The sequence below is a fragment of the Scyliorhinus canicula genome, chromosome 26 (genome assembly GCF_902713615.1).
Source record: "Scyliorhinus canicula chromosome 26, sScyCan1.1, whole genome shotgun sequence".
In the NCBI taxonomy this organism is placed as follows: Eukaryota; Metazoa; Chordata; class Chondrichthyes; order Carcharhiniformes; family Scyliorhinidae; genus Scyliorhinus; species Scyliorhinus canicula.
This window is the reverse complement of record NC_052171.1, coordinates 4,665,136-4,685,969: the sequence shown is the minus strand read 5'-3', so window position 1 is coordinate 4,685,969 and position 20,834 is coordinate 4,665,136. Positions and strand designations below refer to the sequence as shown.

Below are 20,834 nucleotides of genomic sequence, written 5' to 3'. Positions count from 1 at the left end.
ATGCCCCCCCCCCCCCCCCCCCCCCCCCCCCCCCGTCAACATTCACACACATCTTCTATCCCCCTCAAAGAGCCGGCTCATCCTCGCACTTGTAAGGTGCGCTCTGTACACCACCTTGAGCTGTATCAGCCTCAACCTCGTACATGAGGTGGAGGTGTTCACCCTCTGGACCACCTCACACCAGAATCCTTCCTCCATACCCTCTCCCAACTCTTCCTCCAACTTTGCCTTGATCCCTTCTAGCGGCACCTTCTCCAAAATAGCCCCGTGAACTGCCGATACTGCCCCCTTCTCCAGTCCCCCTGTCGTCTCCTCCAGCAATGTTCTCCCCATGGAAACTTAACAGCTGAGAAGCCATGTCCCTACCTATCCTCTAATCCAACTTCACCACAGCCTTTGACTACAAATGCATGCATCTAACACCTTTACCCATTTACCACTCAGTTGTCACAGACAAGGTATCTCTATTAATCTTTCCCCTGTAATTAATCATGGACAGAGACACACACAGTCCACAGTAGTCCCAAAAATATTGAAAGACTACCCTCACAACAGGAATTTAACAACAGGCCGTAGTTAGCAGTTTCATTCACTGTGGAACACCAGTGCTCGACCCCAAGTTGACTGCCACACTCCTCTGCTGATTGAAGTCTATTTTCTTTCTTCTCAACAATGTGTGCTTTGTGTCATACAAACCAGTATTCTATGTACTTTTTCCCAGCGTGGCCATATTTGGTAAAACTCCTTTTCTGACCATCATCATTGGTCAATCATTACCTAATTGTTCTGCCAGGGTTATACTTTGAGCGGGCATGTATTTCAAGATTTTCACGACCATTTGATTCATGTCTATTGTTTGAAGGTTGGGTCTTCAGTCTCTCACTACCCTGGTATTTAACTTTAAGATGCTCATGCTTTTTGTCTTTCACGGTTCTGAGCCCAAAAGCTTACATCTACCATGGTCACTTGCCTAACAGTGTCTACTTTAAAGGACCAGTATGCACAATCAATTTATGCAGCTCTTTGCCAGATGGAGTGTATTTACAGTCTTCACTGAGCAATGGATCGGAGGTTTCCCTGAAGCTGTCCATGGTTTAAAGCATTGCCAGTGACGTTTTCCTGAATTGAATGAACCACCTTGCATTGCTTATCAACATTTTGTATGTGACTTGTTAGCTAAAGTTTTGTACATTCAACTGAGATTATCCATCATTCTTTGCAGTTCTGTCATATACTGAAGATCATTTTAACAGATGTACCTAAAGATATGTCAACCAAGTTCGATTAGTGCTGAAATAAAAAAATGAAGCCTAATCCTGCAGTGTCATATTTGGATGCTAGATTGGAGCTGCACATTAAAATGTTGAATGCTTCTTAGTCCTGTCAGCAGAGCTAAGTTTGGACCGTACTAGCTTGAAACTTTCAATGGTGCTGCGCCAATCATAGCATCGTGATTGTGGCATTGAAATTAATGCTAGCAAGGTGATTGGGAGCCCTCAAAAGATGTGTGGTGTGGAAAGTGAAATAAGATGTTTTCACGCAGTCGTGCTGTGGAACACCTGACATAGCCAGACTTATTGCAGACACTGGGGTGCCAGAAAAGGGAAGGTTTACAATCCCCATTCTAATTAAAATTGAGCAACGTTGACAAGAAAAATGAAATTAAGAAGTAAAGTTTGAATTCTGAATGAGATATGTTGAGTAACAATAATTGCAACAAAGCTGGCAGTGAGACACCACAACAAGTGAGAGCCATTAATTCGATGCATGTGCTTCAATGGTGATAAATGCACTGTGTGCAAGGTGCCTCACAATCCACTCGTACAGTAGCGAGGAGAGTATCCCATAATTAATGCCACCCATTTCTGGATATTTGTTTATGAGCCCTTTAAGCCTGCAGAGTATAAACATTTCAGTTATGTTGAAGTCTATTCCATTGGATTATCGCTCATAAAGGACAGTGTGTGCCTATATCTTTCCTGGTGATTATGTACAGTGAATCATTTTAAGCTTATCCTCAGTTTTGGCCCATTTGTATCAGTTTGGAGTCTTACCTCTCCCCTGGCTGTCCTCTTATTTTTAGAGACCAATGGGGTTCGCATCAGTAGTGATTTCTCGTTCAGATTCACTTTGCCTTTCCTCTCCTGTAACCTCAATAACAGTGCATTGTGTATACCCTTGTGTTAGATTCAGTCTTTCAATGTTAATCATAGAATTTACAGTGCAGAAGGAGACCATTCGGCTCATCGAGGTGGCACCGGCACTTGGAAAGAGCACCCTACCCAAGCCCACACCTCCATCCTATCCCCATAACCCAGTCACCCCACCTAACCTTTTTGAACATGAAGGGCAATTTATCATGTCCAATCCACCTAATCTGCACACCTTGGGAATGTGGGAGGAAACCGGAGCACCTGGAGGAAACCCACGCAGATACTGGGAGAAAGTGCAAACTCAGCACAGACAGTCACCCGAGTCCCTGCAGTGAGGCAGCAGTGCTGACCACTGTGGCATCCCTAAGGAAGCACTTGATGAAAGCTGCTTTCCATCTCCAGTTTGGCTCCTCTCTCTGCAACTGGATCCTCGACTTCCTGACCCACAGACCACAATCAGTAAGGTTAAACAACAACAACACCTTCTCCACGATCGCCCTCAAAAGTGGGGCTGCGCAAGGCTGCGTACTTAGCCTCCTACTATACTCCCTGTACACACATGACTGTGTGGCACAATATGGCTCCAACTCCATCTACAAGTTTGCTGATGACACAACTGCAGTGTGTAGGATCTCTAACAATGATGAGTCAGAGTACAGGAGGGAGATAGGAAACCCAGTGGCATGGAGCAACGGCAACAATCTCTCCCTCAATATCAGCAAAATTAAGGAGCTGATCATTGATCAGCAAGCAAAGTATCGTACACACCCCTGTCTGCATCAATAGTGCCAAGATGGAGATGGTTGACAGCTTCAAATTGCTAGGTGTAAACACCATCAACAATCTGGCTGGTCCACCCACCTCTACGACCAAGAAAGCACAACAGTGTCTATACTTCCACAGGAAACTAAGAAATTTGAAATATGTCCACCATAGAAACATTTCGTCTGGCTGCATCACAGCCTGGTATGGCAACTGTTCGGCTCAAGACCGTAAGAAACTACAGAGTCATGAGCACAGCCCAGTCCATCAGATGAAACTGCCTCCCATCCATTGACTCTGTCTACACCTCCCTCTGTTTTAGGAGAGCGGGCAGCACAATCAAAGGCCCCTCCCACCCAGGTTATCCTCTCTTCCAACCTCTTCCATTGGGTAGGAGATACAAAGGTCTGAGAATTACATAGTACCAGATACTAAAACAGATTCTTCTCTGCTGCTACCAGTCTTCTGAATGACCATCTAATGAACTGAACTGATCTCTCCAGGCATCTTCTCTACTGTGTCGCACTACACTCCATATGTTTCACCCAATGTCTATGTATTTACATTGCATATTTATCGTATGTCCTATGTCTTTCATGTATGGAATGATCTGCCTTGTTATAAGCAGAACACTGGCGAGACTCTCCGTCCCACCAGATGTCTGGCGCGGCGCACACCCGGGATTCTGCATTTCGCCTGTTGGCCAAATGGGTTTCCCATTGTGGGAAGCCCCACGCCGTCAAGAAATCCCCGGCCTGCCGGCGCAACGGCAAATCACGATAGCAGAGAATCCAGCCCAATACTTTTCAACGTACCTCGGTACACGTGACAATAAATCTAAATCTACCATCATTCTTGAATGCTCCATACTCCTCCTGCAGCGCATTGTCATTGTTTGGAGCCTGCCTTGTTTCTCACATTTTTACCAGATTCTGGTTTATGTCATATAAACCATTAACTGTGGATAAGGTATATATTCGTAATGCTTCCCACGTTTGTGTATGTTCACTTTATTGTAGATTTGCCTCCTTTGACCAGTGTTTGGTATCTGAAGGTCTCCTGGAATTATTGTGTTCACACCAGTCTGTCAGCTGTTTTCCACTCATTCAGTGTTTGTTTTATTGCCCATTTCCCATCTATCTAGTAGCTCCTTGCAAGCACCATTGTTCTTGCTTTGTTAGGTGCAACCCAGCTCTCTTGTAATCTGTCTCAGATGGGGTGAATTGAATTTTCTTTTAAGAATGTTGTGGATTGTTTGATTTAGAATTTATTGATTGTTGGAGAACGTTGTGGATTGTCTCAGCTGCTGTGGTGCAACTGTGTGTCAAAATGTGAGCAGACTTTTCGGAGCAGGTTGTTGCACGTGGATTGCCCAAAACCTCTTAAGTGAGGTAGAAGCTCTGAATGAAAAGTTTTTTTCCGCTATGTTGCCATAGAACATCAACCAGGCAGGGAAAAACTTCAAGGAACAGCTGTTTCATTGTACAACATGAACATAGTGTGGCGGAAGCATGCACTCTACTGGGTGCCCTCTTCAGAGGTTTGAATATATGTCAGAAACTTGTATAAAAACAAACTAATTGGATATTTTACCCAATGAAAACAAGACCAGAATTTAGGAAAGTTAACCTGAGGCTAACACTGTCAGAAACACTGCTAATAACATTTTTACCATGCAACGTAAATGCTATGATAACAAACAAAACCAATAGTATGTCCTAAAGTATGCAACAATCAGGGGTAAAATTAATATAATGAGTTAGGAAATCCAGTTTAATTCACTATTTAATGGAAGTATTGAATATTTGATCACACTTTACAGCATGATGATTTCCTCTCCCCGCCACATTTAATCCCTTTATTCTTTTTTTTCTCCGCGTAGAACCAAAGCAGATTTCCTCAAGGCCCAGTCCAACAATAAACCCATCACGACAGAGAAGAGATTCAGACAGGTTCTGTCAGCTCTGCAATGCCTGGTTTAATAATCCAATGATGGCCCAGCAACACTACGATGGTAAAAAACACAAGAAGAATGCAGCACGAGCAGATTTATTAGAACAGCTCGGCCAGACATTAGACCCTGAAGCACTCCGAGGTAAACCTTTCGAACAAGCTTACATGGAGTTTAAGCTCATTGCATTTTGTGTCGACATTTACTGATCCAAAGCGCCGTGTGTCAGTGTTTTAAGAGCATCAATGCATGATATCACGGTCAGAGTTACCAGTCAGCAGTTCAGCTATATTACCCCCTTCAGTTTCTAGACTCTGTATTTCCATGTTGGGAAGATGTTGAGGAGAAACAGATATTTTGTAAAAGGGACAAATAATTAAATTAATAAATGAATGGCAGTCTTGTTCTCTGTTTGCTTACGTGAGCAATTTAGTGTCTGATTGGAATGCGTTTGACAGATGTTTGGCAGTAAGTTCCTGACCTGTTGATGTTAGGGAAGAAAGAGTCTTGCATTTCAAAGTCTTTCATGAAGTTGGTTCGCACTAACTCAGCAATTTGGTTCGCACTATCTTAGCAATTATCTCCTGCCTTCTGTCCCTACCCTCATATTCCGTTCCCCAACATTGCTGTATTCTCTAATTAGTAGCCGCACTTTGAACCATCCCTCTCTAGCATTCTCTCCCTATGTTTCTATTCCTGGTCATCTCTTTCTTGTTTTGAAAAGCGTTCTCAGCTTCCTTTTTGTTCAACTCTCAGTTCTGTGCCTTCCCTTATACACCCTCCCCCCGCCTTTTCTGTGCAGCTCAGTTTCCAAATTTTTCTCTTGCTCTGCAAAGAGCATGCATACATTCAAATTATTAAAAATCGCTTATTGTCACAAGTAGGCTTCAATGACGTTACTGTGAAAAGCCCCTAGCTGCCACATTCAGGCGCCTGTTCGTGGAGGCCGGCACGGGAATTGAACCCGCGCTGCTGGCTTTGCTGTGCATTACAAGCAAGTTGTTTAGCCCACTGTGCTAAATCAGCCCCTGATTTAGGAGCAGGATTAGGACTCTCATCCCCTCGAGCCAGCTCCACTATTCAATGAAGTGATGGCTGATCTGTTTTTCACCTCAACATCACCTACCACCAATAACCTCTCATCCTCTTGCTTGTCAAGAATCTGTCCAGCTCTGCCTTAAAGGTTTTGCGGGGATTTTTCAGCCCTGACTGCTGGCGGGATCCTCCGGTCTCGCCAACGGTGACCCCCCCCCCCCCCCCCCCCCCCCCCCCCCCGTTCCCACCACCGCCTCAAATGAGCATTGGCTGTGGTGGGACCAGAAGATTCTGCAAGTGGCCAATGGTGAGCCACCTCTACCGCCAGAATCACGCCGTGGTGAGGCTGGAAAATCCCGGACATAAACTCTGCATCCAGCGCATTTTGAGGATCAGTACTTTTTGAGGAAAAGAATTCCAAAGACTCACAGCCCTCTGAGAGAAAATCTTTCTCCTCATCTCTGTCTAAAATGAGCAACTCCTTATTTCAAACAGTGACTCCCGAGTTCTAGATTCTCCCACCAGAGAGGAACTAACCAATCTGTACAAGATTTTTTAACCTCGTCATTGAGTGCAACAAGGATTGCCAAAATCTGTGATTCGCTACTCATTATCAACAGAAAGCATATCACTGTGTCACAGGATCCAATGTTGGTATGTCACTACACCAGTCATAATCCAATATCAAGGTTCTAATTAAAAGAATAAAATTTAGCGTTATGTTCTTTGATTAGATTGGGATATGATCAGAAGCTTCCTTTTCAGATGGATTTGAATTTTATTCGAAATTGTCATTTAGTCTTATTTCATTCAGTTGTGAATTCATTATGTTGATGTCTTTTGAAATGTTCTTTTTTTATCATTTCTGCTTCCCTTTCACGCTTTTAATAAACTTGATTTTTTTTTCTTTTAGTCTTGTTAAATTATTACAATACGTTTTATTTAAATTCTTTTTCATTAAATATCCTATGGATTGGTTTTAATTTTAGTTACAATATTTATTACTGAGATTTTGTTAATAATGCAGCATTAATTTCCTTTTAAAATTTTACATGGTACATTTATTCTGCTCTTGTTTTTATGCAGTTTTAGATCATTACCTTCACTTATAACTCATTTCATTTTTGTTTGCCGTATTAGTAACTGATATTTTTGAACATTATGTTTTACCCTGAGGTAATGCAGCCCTGAAGGTTACAAAGTTAATTTTAACATTTTTGATATTACATTTTTTTTAAATAATCATTATTGTCACAAATAGGCTTAGATTAACACTGCAATGAAGTTACTGTGAAAAGCCTCTAGTCGCCACATCCTAGTGCCTGTTCAGGTACATGGAGGGAGAATTCAGAATATCCAAATTACCTAACAGCATATTTTTGGACAGTGGGAGGAAACCCACGCAGACACGGGGAGAACATGTAGACTCCACACAGACAGTGACCCAATGTGAGAATCGAACCTGGGACCCTGGAGCTGTGAAGCAACAGTGCTCCCCACTGTGCTACTGTGCCTCCTTATCTTGGGTTTCCTTCTTTCAGGGAAGTCAAGCTGCAATTTTATAAATTAGGCTTTATTTGGAAAAAACATCTCGACTTCTCACTGCGACTGAGTCTTTGTATTTCTGGTGCTAACTGCGAAAATTGAATAGACTCAATCTATATACTGTCAAAAAAAACTACCTGGTATCATTGGATTTCTTTCGCGATGCTGATTTCTCTGTTAAATGACCTCATTATCTGTGCTCAATTAGAGGTTACAGGAGAGATAAGGACAGTATGATTCAGAGTGACTGAGGGACACTAAATCCCTTCTTACAGAATGGATTTGGAAAGATAGTTTACCAGAGATCAGTGATGAATAGGAGATTTATCATAATTCAAATCATAAAATGTTATGTTATTTATTGGTTGCTATTATCTTGGGATATAATCTCTCAGATCATAGTGTGTTTGCTAGTTTTCTACATGCTGGAAATGATATGTATCACTGTGGTATGCCGCGTGCAATACAGTAGCGGCTAACTTAGATAGCTCCAAGAGCAGGTGCGTAATGTGTGATTAACCTGTCCCGGTTTAATGTAATACAGGCAACATGCCAAATCCATGCTACCAGCTCATCTCAATGAGTGCAACATGCAGCCAGGTTTAAACAAGTGGTTTATTGGTCACACACAGCAGCAGGAAGTCCAAAGTCGTACTTTTCTAGCACCATTGAAGGTCACCTGCACTGCTTAAAGTTTGACATAGCATTTACATTGCATAGTGAAAGAGCTGTTCATAGTATCCAATTATTTTTGGCAGTGTCAGCCTCTGGTTAACTTCCCTAAATCTGATTTAGGTTTTCATTTGGTAAAAAAAAAATCCTTTATTAATAACAATAATCTTTATTATTGTCACAAGTCGGCTTACATTAAAACTGCAAAGAAGTTACTGTGAAAAGCCCCCAGTCGCCACATTCCGGCACCTGTTCAGGTACATTGAGGGAGAATTCAGAATGTCCAATTCACCTAACAATCACGTCTTTCGGGAGTTATGGGAGGAAACCGGAGCACCCGGAGGAAACCCACACATACATGGGGAGAGCGTGCAAACTCCACACACCAGCGACCCAAGCCGGGATTCGAACCTGGGACCCAGGCGCTGTGAAGCAACACTGTGTGACCGTGCCCCCCCCAAGTTATGATTGAAAAAGTTGCTCACTGGGCAGCATGGTGGCGCAGTGGGTTAGCCCTGTTGCCCCACGGCGCTGAGGTCCCAGATTCGATCCCGGCTCTGGGTCACTGTCCGTGTGGAGTTTGCACATTCTCCCCGTGTTTGCGTGGGTTTCGCCCCACAACCCAAAGATGTGCAGGGTAGGTGGATTGAACACGCTAAATTGCCCCTTAATTGGAAAAAAAATTAATTGGGTACACTAAATTTATTAAAAAAAGAAAAAGTTGCTCACATATATTTAATACAGAGATGTATTTTCAGTTTGAGCAGGTGTTGGAATCCCGCAAGAACTGAATCTAGCCAGGGAAACAATGAAGGCACAACATGGGAGGGAATGGGCTCAAAAAGCATTTTATATTCTTCATTTGAGGCCTTAGTGGAGGAGCTGAAAACCAGGAAAGGTGTCCTTAAAACACGGAGCTGTGGGTATAGATAGCTATAGAGCTCAGTGTCACTTGTTAACAGCTAAGGATCTGAATGCGGCACTACAAGAAGTTCAGTGATCTCACATGAGTTGTCAAGGTCAGAGATTGCATCTTCTAATGCCAATCCTTCGAACTGTGCCACTAGCCTCAACCACTGTTCAATTCAGCACACTCCAACCACTAACCCACAAACAATGCCGATCAGTCAGGATTCATACCTCACATTCATGGCTTCATTCACTTGGCACTACTGCAAGCCTGAAATTCACATCACATATCGTGTACACTACGAACTGTTCAAACATGACAGCTATATCAGCAAAACACATTCAACAATATTCACTGAGTCACTTCCTTTTCACTTGCGGAAATATAGTGCACAACTGGAGTTAGCTGGAAGAGGCCAGCAATGCCTATTGAAGCTACCTTGCTGGCCATTATTGGGATGGCCATTGCAGAGGCTGTGGTCAGCAGCAAGACTGAAACTGTCCTCGTAACTCATCCTCCTCCCCCTCATATCTCACTTTCCTTTCGCTTTTCCTTCTGATTTATAAACTACAGATAGTGTAAGCAGAAAGCTCACTGAGAAAAAAACACCACAACCGCCCAACAAACACCCCATCAACTCCCAGAAGTCACCCACCCGCCTCCATACAAACATTACCCAACCAATATCAAAAAGGAAACATTTATCTCAACCCCATTCTGTGACTTAACATGACCGCCTCAGCCTCCACTGGAGTCTCAAAGTAATAGTCTCTATTTTCGTAAGTCACATGGAGGCAAGTGGGGTTCACCACGTCAAATCAACCTGACTGCAATACAATGCAGCCTTGGCCTTATAAAATACAGCACGTCTCTTGGCCTACTTCGCTCCAGCATTTTGATAAATTCTCAACCGCATGGCCCTCCCATGAGCAATTGCGATGATCCTTTGCCTGCCGCATCACTTTTTCTTTGTCCTGAAAGCTGTAGAGGCACACGATGATCACATGCGGTGGGTCATCTCATTGGGGATTCTGCCTCCGCGATCTGTAGGTACGATCCAGCTTGGGCGGGGTCTCCATTTCCCCCTTCCCCAAGCCCCCCACTCTCCCACCATCTTCCAAAACAGCTGCAACATTAATTTTCTCAGGCTTGGGCCCTCCACACCCTCCAGCAACCCAACCACCCTCAGGTTCTGACAAGCGACCAATTTTCCAAGTCGTCCACCTTGGCTTTTGATATTTTGTTATCGGCAGCCACCCGTGCCATCTCCCCTTCCAGGGCAGTGATCTGATCACTCTGCCTCGACAGAGCCACACCCACCTCTTTCAGTCCCACACCCTGCACCTTCATCACCTTGTCCACTTTACCCAAGGCTACTCGAATCGTGTTTATCGCCACTACAATCACTTTTGCATGGATCCCAGAGACCTCCCAACATAATTTCTGTAGCTCCATTGCTAATATTTTAACAGTTAGTGGAGTGAGCCCTGCATCTGCAGCAGTCTCCATCACTTTCTTTCCAATCGAGACTCTCGAAGCTTCTAAGTTTGATGCTAGTACTTTCTTCTTCTGCTGTCTGGTCCGGTACCTATTGGGTATCCCCTTGATGTGGGATACTTAATTCACCGATTAAAAAACAAACTTGAGCCGAAATTCCCTCCAAATATTGGGGGAAAACGGCTTAAATAAAGCTCTCTGGTGGGAACCACTTCGTATGCAACTGCTCCCCTACATGCTGTCACCGGAAATCGTCACCACGAATCTCAGTGGTCACTCTGCCAAGGATCCTTGAGAATGTCCCAGACAGTGGAAGCCACTCATACAGCAGTGGACTGCACTGGCGTATATTATGCGGGAATGTGGCTTTGGGATGCACAAAAGTAAAAGCAAAATACTGCGAATGCCAATGATATAACATCAAAACTGAAAATGCTGCACAAGCTCAGCAGGTCAGGCAGTGCCGGTGGAGAGAGAAACAGGGTTAACGTTTTGAGTCCCAAAGGACTCTCCTTTAGAGTTTCTCCCTAAACTGAAGAAGAGTCATATGGACTCAAAACATTAACCATTTTTCTCTCTCCACAGATGCTGCCAGACCTGCTGAGCTTATCCAACATTTTCTGTTTTTATTCCTTGTGTGCATGCTGTGCACATGTGTCATGTGTTGCACATCGAAGTCTTGAACCATGTCATCAGCAAATAGCTCTTGTCGCCCAGTGGCTTTCTGTGGTAGGTATAATGCAGCTGATGCTGTGGTCTGCTGCAGAATGAGAGCATCATGACTGATGTTAGGACTTCAGGCACAGGCCTGCTTAATGTTCTGCATATTGAGTGTGCCCCCTGGATATATAGGGGCCAAAATCTCTTTCAGTTCCGGTGTAGGGTCGAGTTGACATGGGGGCATCTGCAAAGTGACGTGCAGTGGTGCACACAAGGAAGCCTGCAATCCTAACAAAACCATGTACCCAGTCCTCCTGCTCGCCTCTGGCAAGAGACAATGAAATGTAGTTTGCGGGAAGCACCCGACCGCCATTGCTAGCCAGATCCCGTGGACTTGCGTTGATGATGAAAGTTTTTGGGTATTTTTACATTCCATCTTCTTTAGTGTTTACACTTGCTGATCAGTATTCAGTGAGTAATGCAAGAATGACATTTTGTTCCCTTATTTCCAGAGCAAACCATGTTTGACAATGTGTTTGTGACAGCCATTTACAGCATGATATGCTGACAGGCTACCATTAATTAGAGCTGTTGCAAATAACAGCTACTGACTGACAAATATATAAAAGCACAAAATCATGCAGAGTCATTCATATGGTGATATCTTAGCTGTGGGAAACCAAATGATTAGCAGTTGACTAATGATAAATACAGACAGATGAAAATTTATGGTTTCATTGATTGAGGAAAATCATGATTTTTAGAATACCTTTTTATTGGACAACGAATCTTGATCTGAGCATAAAATTACAAGGAGACAGTGATAGATTAAACGTGTGAGCAAAATAGTGTCAGATGGAATTCAAGCAGGTAATGTAAGGTGATTCACCTGAAATATAGTTCCAAGTACTTTTTTAAATGGTGTAAAACTAAGAACCAAAGAGGTCCAAGGAGATTACAGGTTCTTTATTTAGTGGTCAGGGACAGACATAATCAAAAAGCTTGAGAACTGTTGGTCTAGAATGTAAAGAGGCAGATGTTTTCCAGCAATGCAATGTCCTGGTAAGTTCACATCTGGACATCTCTGGGCACCAACTCTTCGGAAGGATATATTGGCTTCAGAAGGAGTGCTGCGCAGATTTCCAAGAAGGCTGTGAGGCGAAATGACATGAAGTAGGCCTCTATTCCCTGTTAGAGAATGTTAAGGGCTGATTTAATGGAGATTTGAAACAAATTGATGGGTAGATGGAGGGAAACCTCTTTCTGCTGGTGGGGTAGTCCAGGGCAAGAGGTCGTAACCTTAAAATCAGAGACAGGCTATTCAGGAGAGAGGTTAGGGAAGACTTCTCCCAAACGGTGTGGTAGAAATGTATAACTGTGTCCCATAGAACCCAGCAGACACAAGCTTAATGAATAGTTTAAAATCTGTGGTCAGTATTTTGCAAGTGAAGGTCGTTGAGAAATTTGATGCCAAGATAGGTAAATAGACTTAAGATAGGGATCAGCAAAGATCTAATTGAATGGCTCAAGGAGCTGAATGACCTTTTATCCGTGCATATGCTATCAACAAATTCAACTCTCTTGTTTTGGATCAGCAGCAAGGTGCATTTTGCATGTTCAGCTTAGAAAGAGAGGCCAGCATATTTTTAGCTGTGGAAACTGCAAATATCAGAACTATTAACTAGAATCCAACTACTCTGCTCTTCGGCCAATTCTCTCTGAAATGTCATTATTCGCTCAGCTGCAGTAGCCACTTGTGCTAATACACTCCATATTGTAGTAACTCTTCACCTGAGAATCATTTTACTAACCAATGTTTATTTGCTGTTGTACTCTCAAGTTGGTGTTTGTTCACCATAATCCAGCCAGTGGAATCACACTAACTATATCTAAATGTTTGATCATATGATAGATAAAAATGAAGCGATAGTTCAACCCATCTAGAAAAGCCCCTCTAGATCACGTCATGTGTTGCACATCGAAGTCTTGAACCATTTCATCGGCAAATAGCCCTTGTCGCTCAGTGGCTTTCTGTGGCCGGTGTAATGCAGCTGATGCTGTGGTCTGCTTTTCAAAGTACTTTGTCAATGATGTGGTTTGATGTATCCAGAAATCTTCAATTTCATGATGGCATTGAGGCTCCACTGGTTAAATCTATGTTGCTGCTCATCAAGGAACGAGCTGAAGCAGGCTATGCATCCCAGATTTATTCCAGTAACAATAATATAGAGAGTCATGACTTGGAACCAACCTCTGGCCACGCCTGTCGAGCTGCCCAAACTGAAAACCATGGTATTGACTGACAATATCCCTTATCCAGCTTTCAGCATAGAATTCCAGGTTGTACGTCTTCAGGTCTACCCACAGGCTTGTTCAAAACAAGAGCCAATATTGCTGTCAAAGAATGCCATTTTGAGATGAACGATCAGCTGCCTTTCTGTGATGCCATGCAATGGCCGATCAGAGAGACAGTCATCTAACCTGGTAGGTCTCTCTGCATCTTGGAAGCACACCTTTTTCACTCCCTTCTTCGAAGCAAATGTCTCACTATATAAATTGGACAAACACTTGGCATGAAACAGTATTATTTTTGACAGCTTTTCTTCTGAAAATAACAAATTACCTTCATTTGAAAATGCTCAAATGCTTTTAATTGGTTTGCCCTATATGGAGAAGTCCAATTCTAAAACTGCACCATCCCATCAGAAGTATTGCGTCTTTGTTTTATTGATTGCGCCCGTTCCCGTATGAAGCAGCGAAGATTAATTCCCTGGATAGATTAGGGAAACCAAAGTTTCAATGAATTTATATACAGCCAATGTTTGTAATCTAAGAACCTGATGTACACTACACCTTTGCAAATTCTTCACAATCCCATAAAATCTGTCTGATATTTTATGCAATCTCCATAGTGTCAGTTGGTCTTGTGATTAATTTCCAGTATTGCCAGTATGCACAAGCTCAGTAGGTTTGTCAGTATATTGTTTGCAGCTAGTTTTCAAAATCCTGGGGCTTAGCTAACCAACTGACAAAATGTCAACAGAACCAATACACAAGACGCTGACACAACATGAACTAAAGAATAAACCCTTTGTTGCAGTTCACCACAGCAACAACATGTTTGATGGGGCAAGGAGTAGATGCAGCAAGGCACTGAATAGTGCAGACCAGGCACTCCCAGGTGTATTTCCTGAATTATTTGATCCTTGCTCCTGGATGCCTGCTGAAAAGAATTTGGGCATTTGTTAAGGGCAGGCTTATGATGCCTTTATAGTCAGGTGAGCTCCTCACACTCTCAATCTAGGCTTACAATTGAAGAATGGCCCCCTTTGAATTCCACCACAGCAGTGACTTCTGCCTTCAGGAAAGGGGTAGGAAATACTGTAGAAAATCCTGTTTGTTAAGGGTGACTTTACTCTCCTCTTGGGTATCCATCAGCCATTTTTTAAGCAAAGCAAGATTTGCATTTGGAGACTGTCTTGCAGGACATGTTGCACTCCCAATGAAAATGATTTTCAAGCTTCCACCTGAAAGGGTAGACGTACCTCGGTTTGACATTTAAACTGAATGACAGCACCGCCTGGGTACTGCGACTTAAAACCACAATTTGCTGACTCGGCGATGAAGCAGCTTCCAACTGATTGTTATTTCAACACTACTTTCCCTTAACTACTAATGTGGAAAAACATTGGGCTGGATTCTCCAATTTTGGGGCTATGGCCAGAGCATGTGTCTAGCTTATGAACAAAAAGTCGCTGCCACCCTCGCACCAATGCTCCGCCCAGTGGGGGACCAGGAGCCGGGCCACGTAAAGCCCCCGGCTTTACCAGTAGATACAGATGGAGAATTGCCGGGTCCATGGTCGCGCCTGCGCAGGGTAGTGACCTGCGGCGGCTACACCGTACAGCATGGCGCAGATAGTGCCTCCTGTAACTCCCCTCGCCACACCCAGACCACCACCCCACCAGTCCCCCCACCCTCCGCCAAAGCCCCCCGGCGAGCAGAATGGCTCACCCCCCAACTGTGGTAGCGCTGGACACAGTGCACAGCTGCCACATTAGGTCCCCGAAAACTGTGAGCATACGTGACAGATGCCGTTGGGAAGTCGGCCCATTGGGGGCGGGGCATCAAAGGAGGCCCTCGGGAACCATCCTGAGGCCGTCCCAACAGCGTGCACCATACTCAGCAAATATGCCATTTTAGAGTGGGCGGAGCATCTAAAAAAGGGCGCCAACCCCGATTTTGGCATAAAAATGGATTCTCCAGCCAATTGTCGAACGCGATGTCGGCGTCAGCAATGGGAGAATCCCACCCAATGTCTCTGACCCACCCCATGGCTAATAGTATCTGGTTAGTTATCAGTTTCATTGATTTAGCTGTAAGTCACAAACCCTGCTGTTTCTACGCGAATATCCCTGCTGAGCACAGACTAAGGGAATATAGTTGGAATTTGATTATTCATGATGATTCTTCGGAGTAAATCAACTTATCACAGTAAGCAAATCAGACAAATAGACTGAACACCACAAGTATTTGATGATGTGACATGTCATTAAAATTATACGTAAATATCAATAATCCATAGTTAGATCACAACCAACGTTTCAAATATATGTTTCCCATGGATAACGATAGTTTACAAGTGATAATTATGCACAAGACCTTGTTACTTTGTGAATGGTTATTCAAATGAAGGATGACAAGACTATACAAATATATATCACACTGTAATATTATTGCGTTTCCATTTTATGCCACTGCTCAGTGGGTATCTATCCATAGCCATCATTAGAGCAAGACTCTTCTGCACTTGGCTGGACAATGTTTCTTTGTTTCTAAGCTCTGAAGAACATTATGTGGAGATACTGGTGTTGGACTGGGGTGAGCACAGTAAGAAGTCTTACAACACCAGGTTAAAAGTCTAACATGTTTGTTTCAAACACTAGCTTTCGGAGCACTGCTTCTTCCTCCATTCACCTGAAGCTAGTGTTTGAAACAAACATGTTGGACTTTAACCTGGTGTTGTAAGAATTCTTACTGAAGAACATTGGCAAGAACATAGGTTTGAGAACAGTTGATAAGGTAAGGACAGTCAGCCTTCATGAAAAAGGCTGTCAGTTTATTGAAAAGACAGCACCTCCAACAAGGCAGCACTGCCTGGCACTCGAAGGCACATGCGTTCACAACGGAATGTAAATCTCTCACTCAGTTTCCTGGCTAGTCATCACTCCATGGTATCAGTTAGCAATAAAAAAATATGCAACACAACACCATACAACTCTTTAAAATATACACAATAACACACAACTTTCTCAAATATACAAGAGCAAGCACATAACTCTTTAAAATATACAACACCATAACACATAACTATTAATAATTACAGGATCATAACACACAACTGTTTAAAATAAACATAACACATATCTCTTTAAAATATATAGCACCGCAACAGATTAAAATATACAACATCACAACACACAACTCCTTAAAATGTACAGCCCAACACACAACTCTTTAAAATATACAACAGCACAGCATATAACTCTTTGCATTTTGTTTATGAGGCAGCATTATTGTAGTTTCCTTGCCATAAGACTTGGTTCGCAAGTTATGATGGTGTGTAATTTCTAACAAGGTAATGGCTGGGATTCTCTGAGCCCACGAAGGGTCAGAGAGTCGCCGGGGGCGCGGGAAATTCCCGCCACGCATGGCCGCCGATTCTCAGGTGACCGGAGAATTGGTGTCAATCACGCCCGTGCGGTCGCCGCAGCATCAGTCGGGAGCCGCTGAAATAGTCCCTGCGCCGATTCTCCACGGGCCACAGGCTGAACTCCCGCCGAGTCCCGCCGGCGTGGTTCAAACCTGGTACCACCCGGCGGGAGCTCGGACCCGGGGCCGCAATGGACGTCCTGGTGGGGGGGTGGGGTGACCTGACTCCAGGAGGGGGGGGGCCTCCACGATCGGGGACATCCGATCGGTGGGCAGCTGTGATCTGGAAGTGGCCTACCTCCTTCCGTGCTGGCCCGCTGTTAGATCCCCAACATGTTGCTCCACGCCGGCGCGGATAGCCATGGTGCGCATGCGCGAACCCACGCTGGCCGTGGTGCGCATGTGCGGACCCATGCCAGCCCTGCAGGGCCATCTTTCGGCACCGGAGCAGCGCACAGCACTCCAGTGTAATGCTAGCCCCCTAAAAACTGGTGAATTGCTGGGCCAGGAGACCCGTTAATGCTAGCGAACACCACTCCGGTGTTTATGTCGGAGTCAACACTTGGCCTTGATTTCAGAGAATCCCGGCCAATATATTTACAACACAGAAAAAGGATCCATAAATGCATTGTACATGGCAACGAAACACACAAAACTGGAAGGTCCCAAACTGGGTTTGTGCTGATTTCCACCAGGGCAGCAATACAAGTACTGCACTTTCTGACAACAGTCTTGAACTTGATAGATTGACAATTAAAGCAACATTTCCATTCCTGGTTGTTACAAGATTAATTCTCCTTTCTCAATGTCAAAGTAAGCGATGACAGAACTAGGCTTGGCTGCAACACCTCAGTGTCGAATATTCTGTTGCCACCCATTCATTTATTGCGAAAAAGAATGGATTCACTTTCCCCGAGTGCTATGTCAATGAGATATCACAGGTTCAGATGGCCAATGAATATAAAGTGAAACAAGAATACAAAAAGTAAATCACATGCCGCAAAACTGTTTTGAACAAAAAAGGGAAAAAAATTACAAGTAATTGCACCGCTCCAAAACAGTTTTGTGAAGATGATGAATGAGCAGTCATTCATCTGAGCTATTTTTGAACCATTAGAACAGTGGACATGCTGGTTACAATTTTTCTTTTGCCAAAGAAAGTAACTCCAGGTACATTTCAAAAATGAATTAAATAATGCTGGAACTGCACATCCGTGAGGAAAAAAGAATAATGCCTTATCATTCACTTCTTACTGGTTTAGCTCACTCAGCTAAATCGCTGGCTTTTAAAGCAGACCAAGCAGGCCAGTAGCACGGTTCGATTCCCGTACCAGCCTCCCTGGACAGGCGCCGGAATGTGGCGACTAGGGGCTTTTCACAGTAACTTCATTGAAGCCTACTCGTGACAATAAGCGATTTTCATTTATAAGGTAAACAAGAACGTGAGGTTAACGTGCCTGTTGCAAGGTAGGGGAGAGAGAGGCAGATCATTTTTGGAGGTATGACTCCAAGAGATGAATAAGCCTGGGGTCTGGAGACAAAGTCCTATTGTTGGGTTGATGAGAGGGATCATGTTGACGAAGGAGAAAATGTACTTTTATTTTACGTTCTCTTTTGCTGTCCACCAGCAATTGAAAGGCAGATGGATGTGTAAACATGTTCAGTGCGTGTCCACGTATGTGGAGACAATATCATTCTCAGCATTGCCGCTTCAGAAGTCTGCCAGCTGGCACCTCAACAGCCAGCATGAGCAGTGTCTTCTGCTGACACCCTACAGTGATAAGCTGAGGAGTTCAGCATCAATGCGGAAAGAGAAACCACACATCAGGACTCATCAGTACTATCACAAGAAAATTAGTCGGGGAAACATTTGGAGGGGGCATGTCGGCAGGGGTGGGAGGGATTCTTATTCGAACGACCCTAGCATTTTGTGACAAACTCTGCAAATTTATTTTCCAATGATGATGTGAATAGGACGATTTGACACATTTTCAATCAGGATATCAATGGAATGGAACTTCTAGATCATAAAGAGTTCTTGATAATGTATTTCTTTACCAGATAACACATGTTGAACTACTGAAGAGAGCAAACGGAAATTACTGAGAAGCGGCATTATGATTTTCTGATTTTATATCTTGCTGAATGCTCGTCGATATTGAAGATCCTTTGGCAAAGCAGCTGCAGTTCTCTAGTGTGCACTGGCAGCAAGCCAGATAATGGTGTTGATACAGGTTCAAATGCATGTCTCAATGACATATTGATAGATGACTTTGTACAATTTAACACCTCATAATTCTCCCATTTGAAGATGAGTAATGCTATCTTTCAATCCAACATCTTTCATAGCACAGAATTTGAAAAGGTCATCAGTCCTGAAAAAGGTTCTCGGTTCATTGACCGATCTGGTCACGCATCCAGATAAGCCCTCTCGCATTGACAGAGTTTTAGGTGAATTAACTTAAGGGATTTCAAAAACATTCCTACAGTGTTTCGAGTTCAATATGACTCCTCTTTGGATCTTCTTTGGAGCTCTGAAGAAGAGTCATTGGGCGGGATTCTCCAGCCGTGCCCGCCCGGCGACCAGAGAATCCCGCCTGAGATCAAGGACTTTTCCATTGTCCGCGTTTCGCCCGTGGCAATATTGCGGTGGGGGCGGAAGAATCCAGCCCATTGGCTCAAAACATTGGTTCAGTTTCTCTCTCCACAGATGCTGCCCGACCTCCTGAGTTTTCCCAGCACTTTGTCTTCTTTTCAGATCTCCAGCATCTGCAGTATTTTGCTTTTATAATAGTCCTGAGACAGGCAAAGAATTCTTGAACCCTTCATTGTTGTCAGTGTGTCATATTTATTCTTCAAACACGTGGACGCTGGTAAAACCAAAATGCTATGTTTGAAGAAAAATCCAGACTGCAAAGACTGTGACCCTTAAGTAACAAGTCAAGACTGCAATGTTGTGTTGAAATTCAGATAGGAACGCCTTAATGATACATCCATTTAAGGGAAGGTTACAAATCCATGGTAGAAAGCAATAAAAGGATAAAATGCGATGAAGCAAGGTAGAAGGAGGCACATGTGGAGTACACCAAAAAATGGCAACGTGTCAGTTCCGGTATGATGAATTCGTCAGCGGAATTTCTCGTAGAATTTTGAGCCCCTTTGTCAAAAAAATGTGAGTGGGTGTGGTTTATCCCATCACTCTGGCGGGGTGGGGTCTCTTACAGCCAGGAACCGGTTTCAAACAGATTGGGGCACCATCATTAAAAGGTGCCCCAACCAGCGCTGCACTTGAATGGCACCAGCCCACACCACGAAGGTCTCAGCCCACCAGGGCACTGTCAGGCACCGGTTGGTAATGCCAGGTTGGCATTGGCAACATGTGCCTGGAAAACAGCAGGGCACTACACCCCTACAACGGGGGGGGGGGGGGGGGGGGGGGTGCTGTACTCAACTCTGTGCTCCCAGAGGGATCCCCTAGTTCCCCTCGCACCTTGCCAAATCTGTGGTAAATGATGCCGGTGTGACGTCACGTTGGCACTCAGTGAATATTCCGTGAGGGGGAATGATCGTCTAGAGAGAGTACTCGCTAATGACGTGCCAATGTATTAAAATTAGGTTCCTGGGCTCCTGCAGCACGATTCGCACAGAGGGGGTGGTGACATTTCCAGAACCCAATCATGCTGGAGAGATTTTTTTGATCCTCTCCAGATTTTGAGCCTGCACCATGTTTTTCACGGGCGGAGAATGTGGGCGTATTTCTAAAATCTCTAGTATGGATTGTGGTCATGACCAGGAATTTGGTGATCTATGTGTAAAGCCCCATGATTGCAGTCTGGTAATTTACAAAGATAAATAGAACCCGACAGATTCTGATTAAGGAAGTGCCTTGGAGGCAAATAGAAACGGTCATAGGCCCGGATCTTCTGGTCTCCAGATC

General features: G+C 43.9%; 1 protein-coding gene across 3 annotated transcripts in view; it reads left to right on the top strand.

Annotated features, from left to right (window-relative positions):
• Positions 1-20,834, top strand: part of zmat4a (zinc finger, matrin-type 4a) — a 173,258-nt gene that overhangs the window by 105,789 nt on the left and 46,635 nt on the right. For 2 of the 3 annotated variants that reach the window (XM_038785610.1, XM_038785611.1), the window contains exon 5: positions 4,798-5,010. The exons of the other annotated variant lie outside the window; for it this stretch is intronic. In XM_038785610.1, the coding sequence (XP_038641538.1) occupies positions 4,798-5,010 (213 nt within the window). The remainder of the gene's footprint in view (positions 1-4,797; positions 5,011-20,834) is intronic. 3 annotated transcript variants of the gene reach the window in all.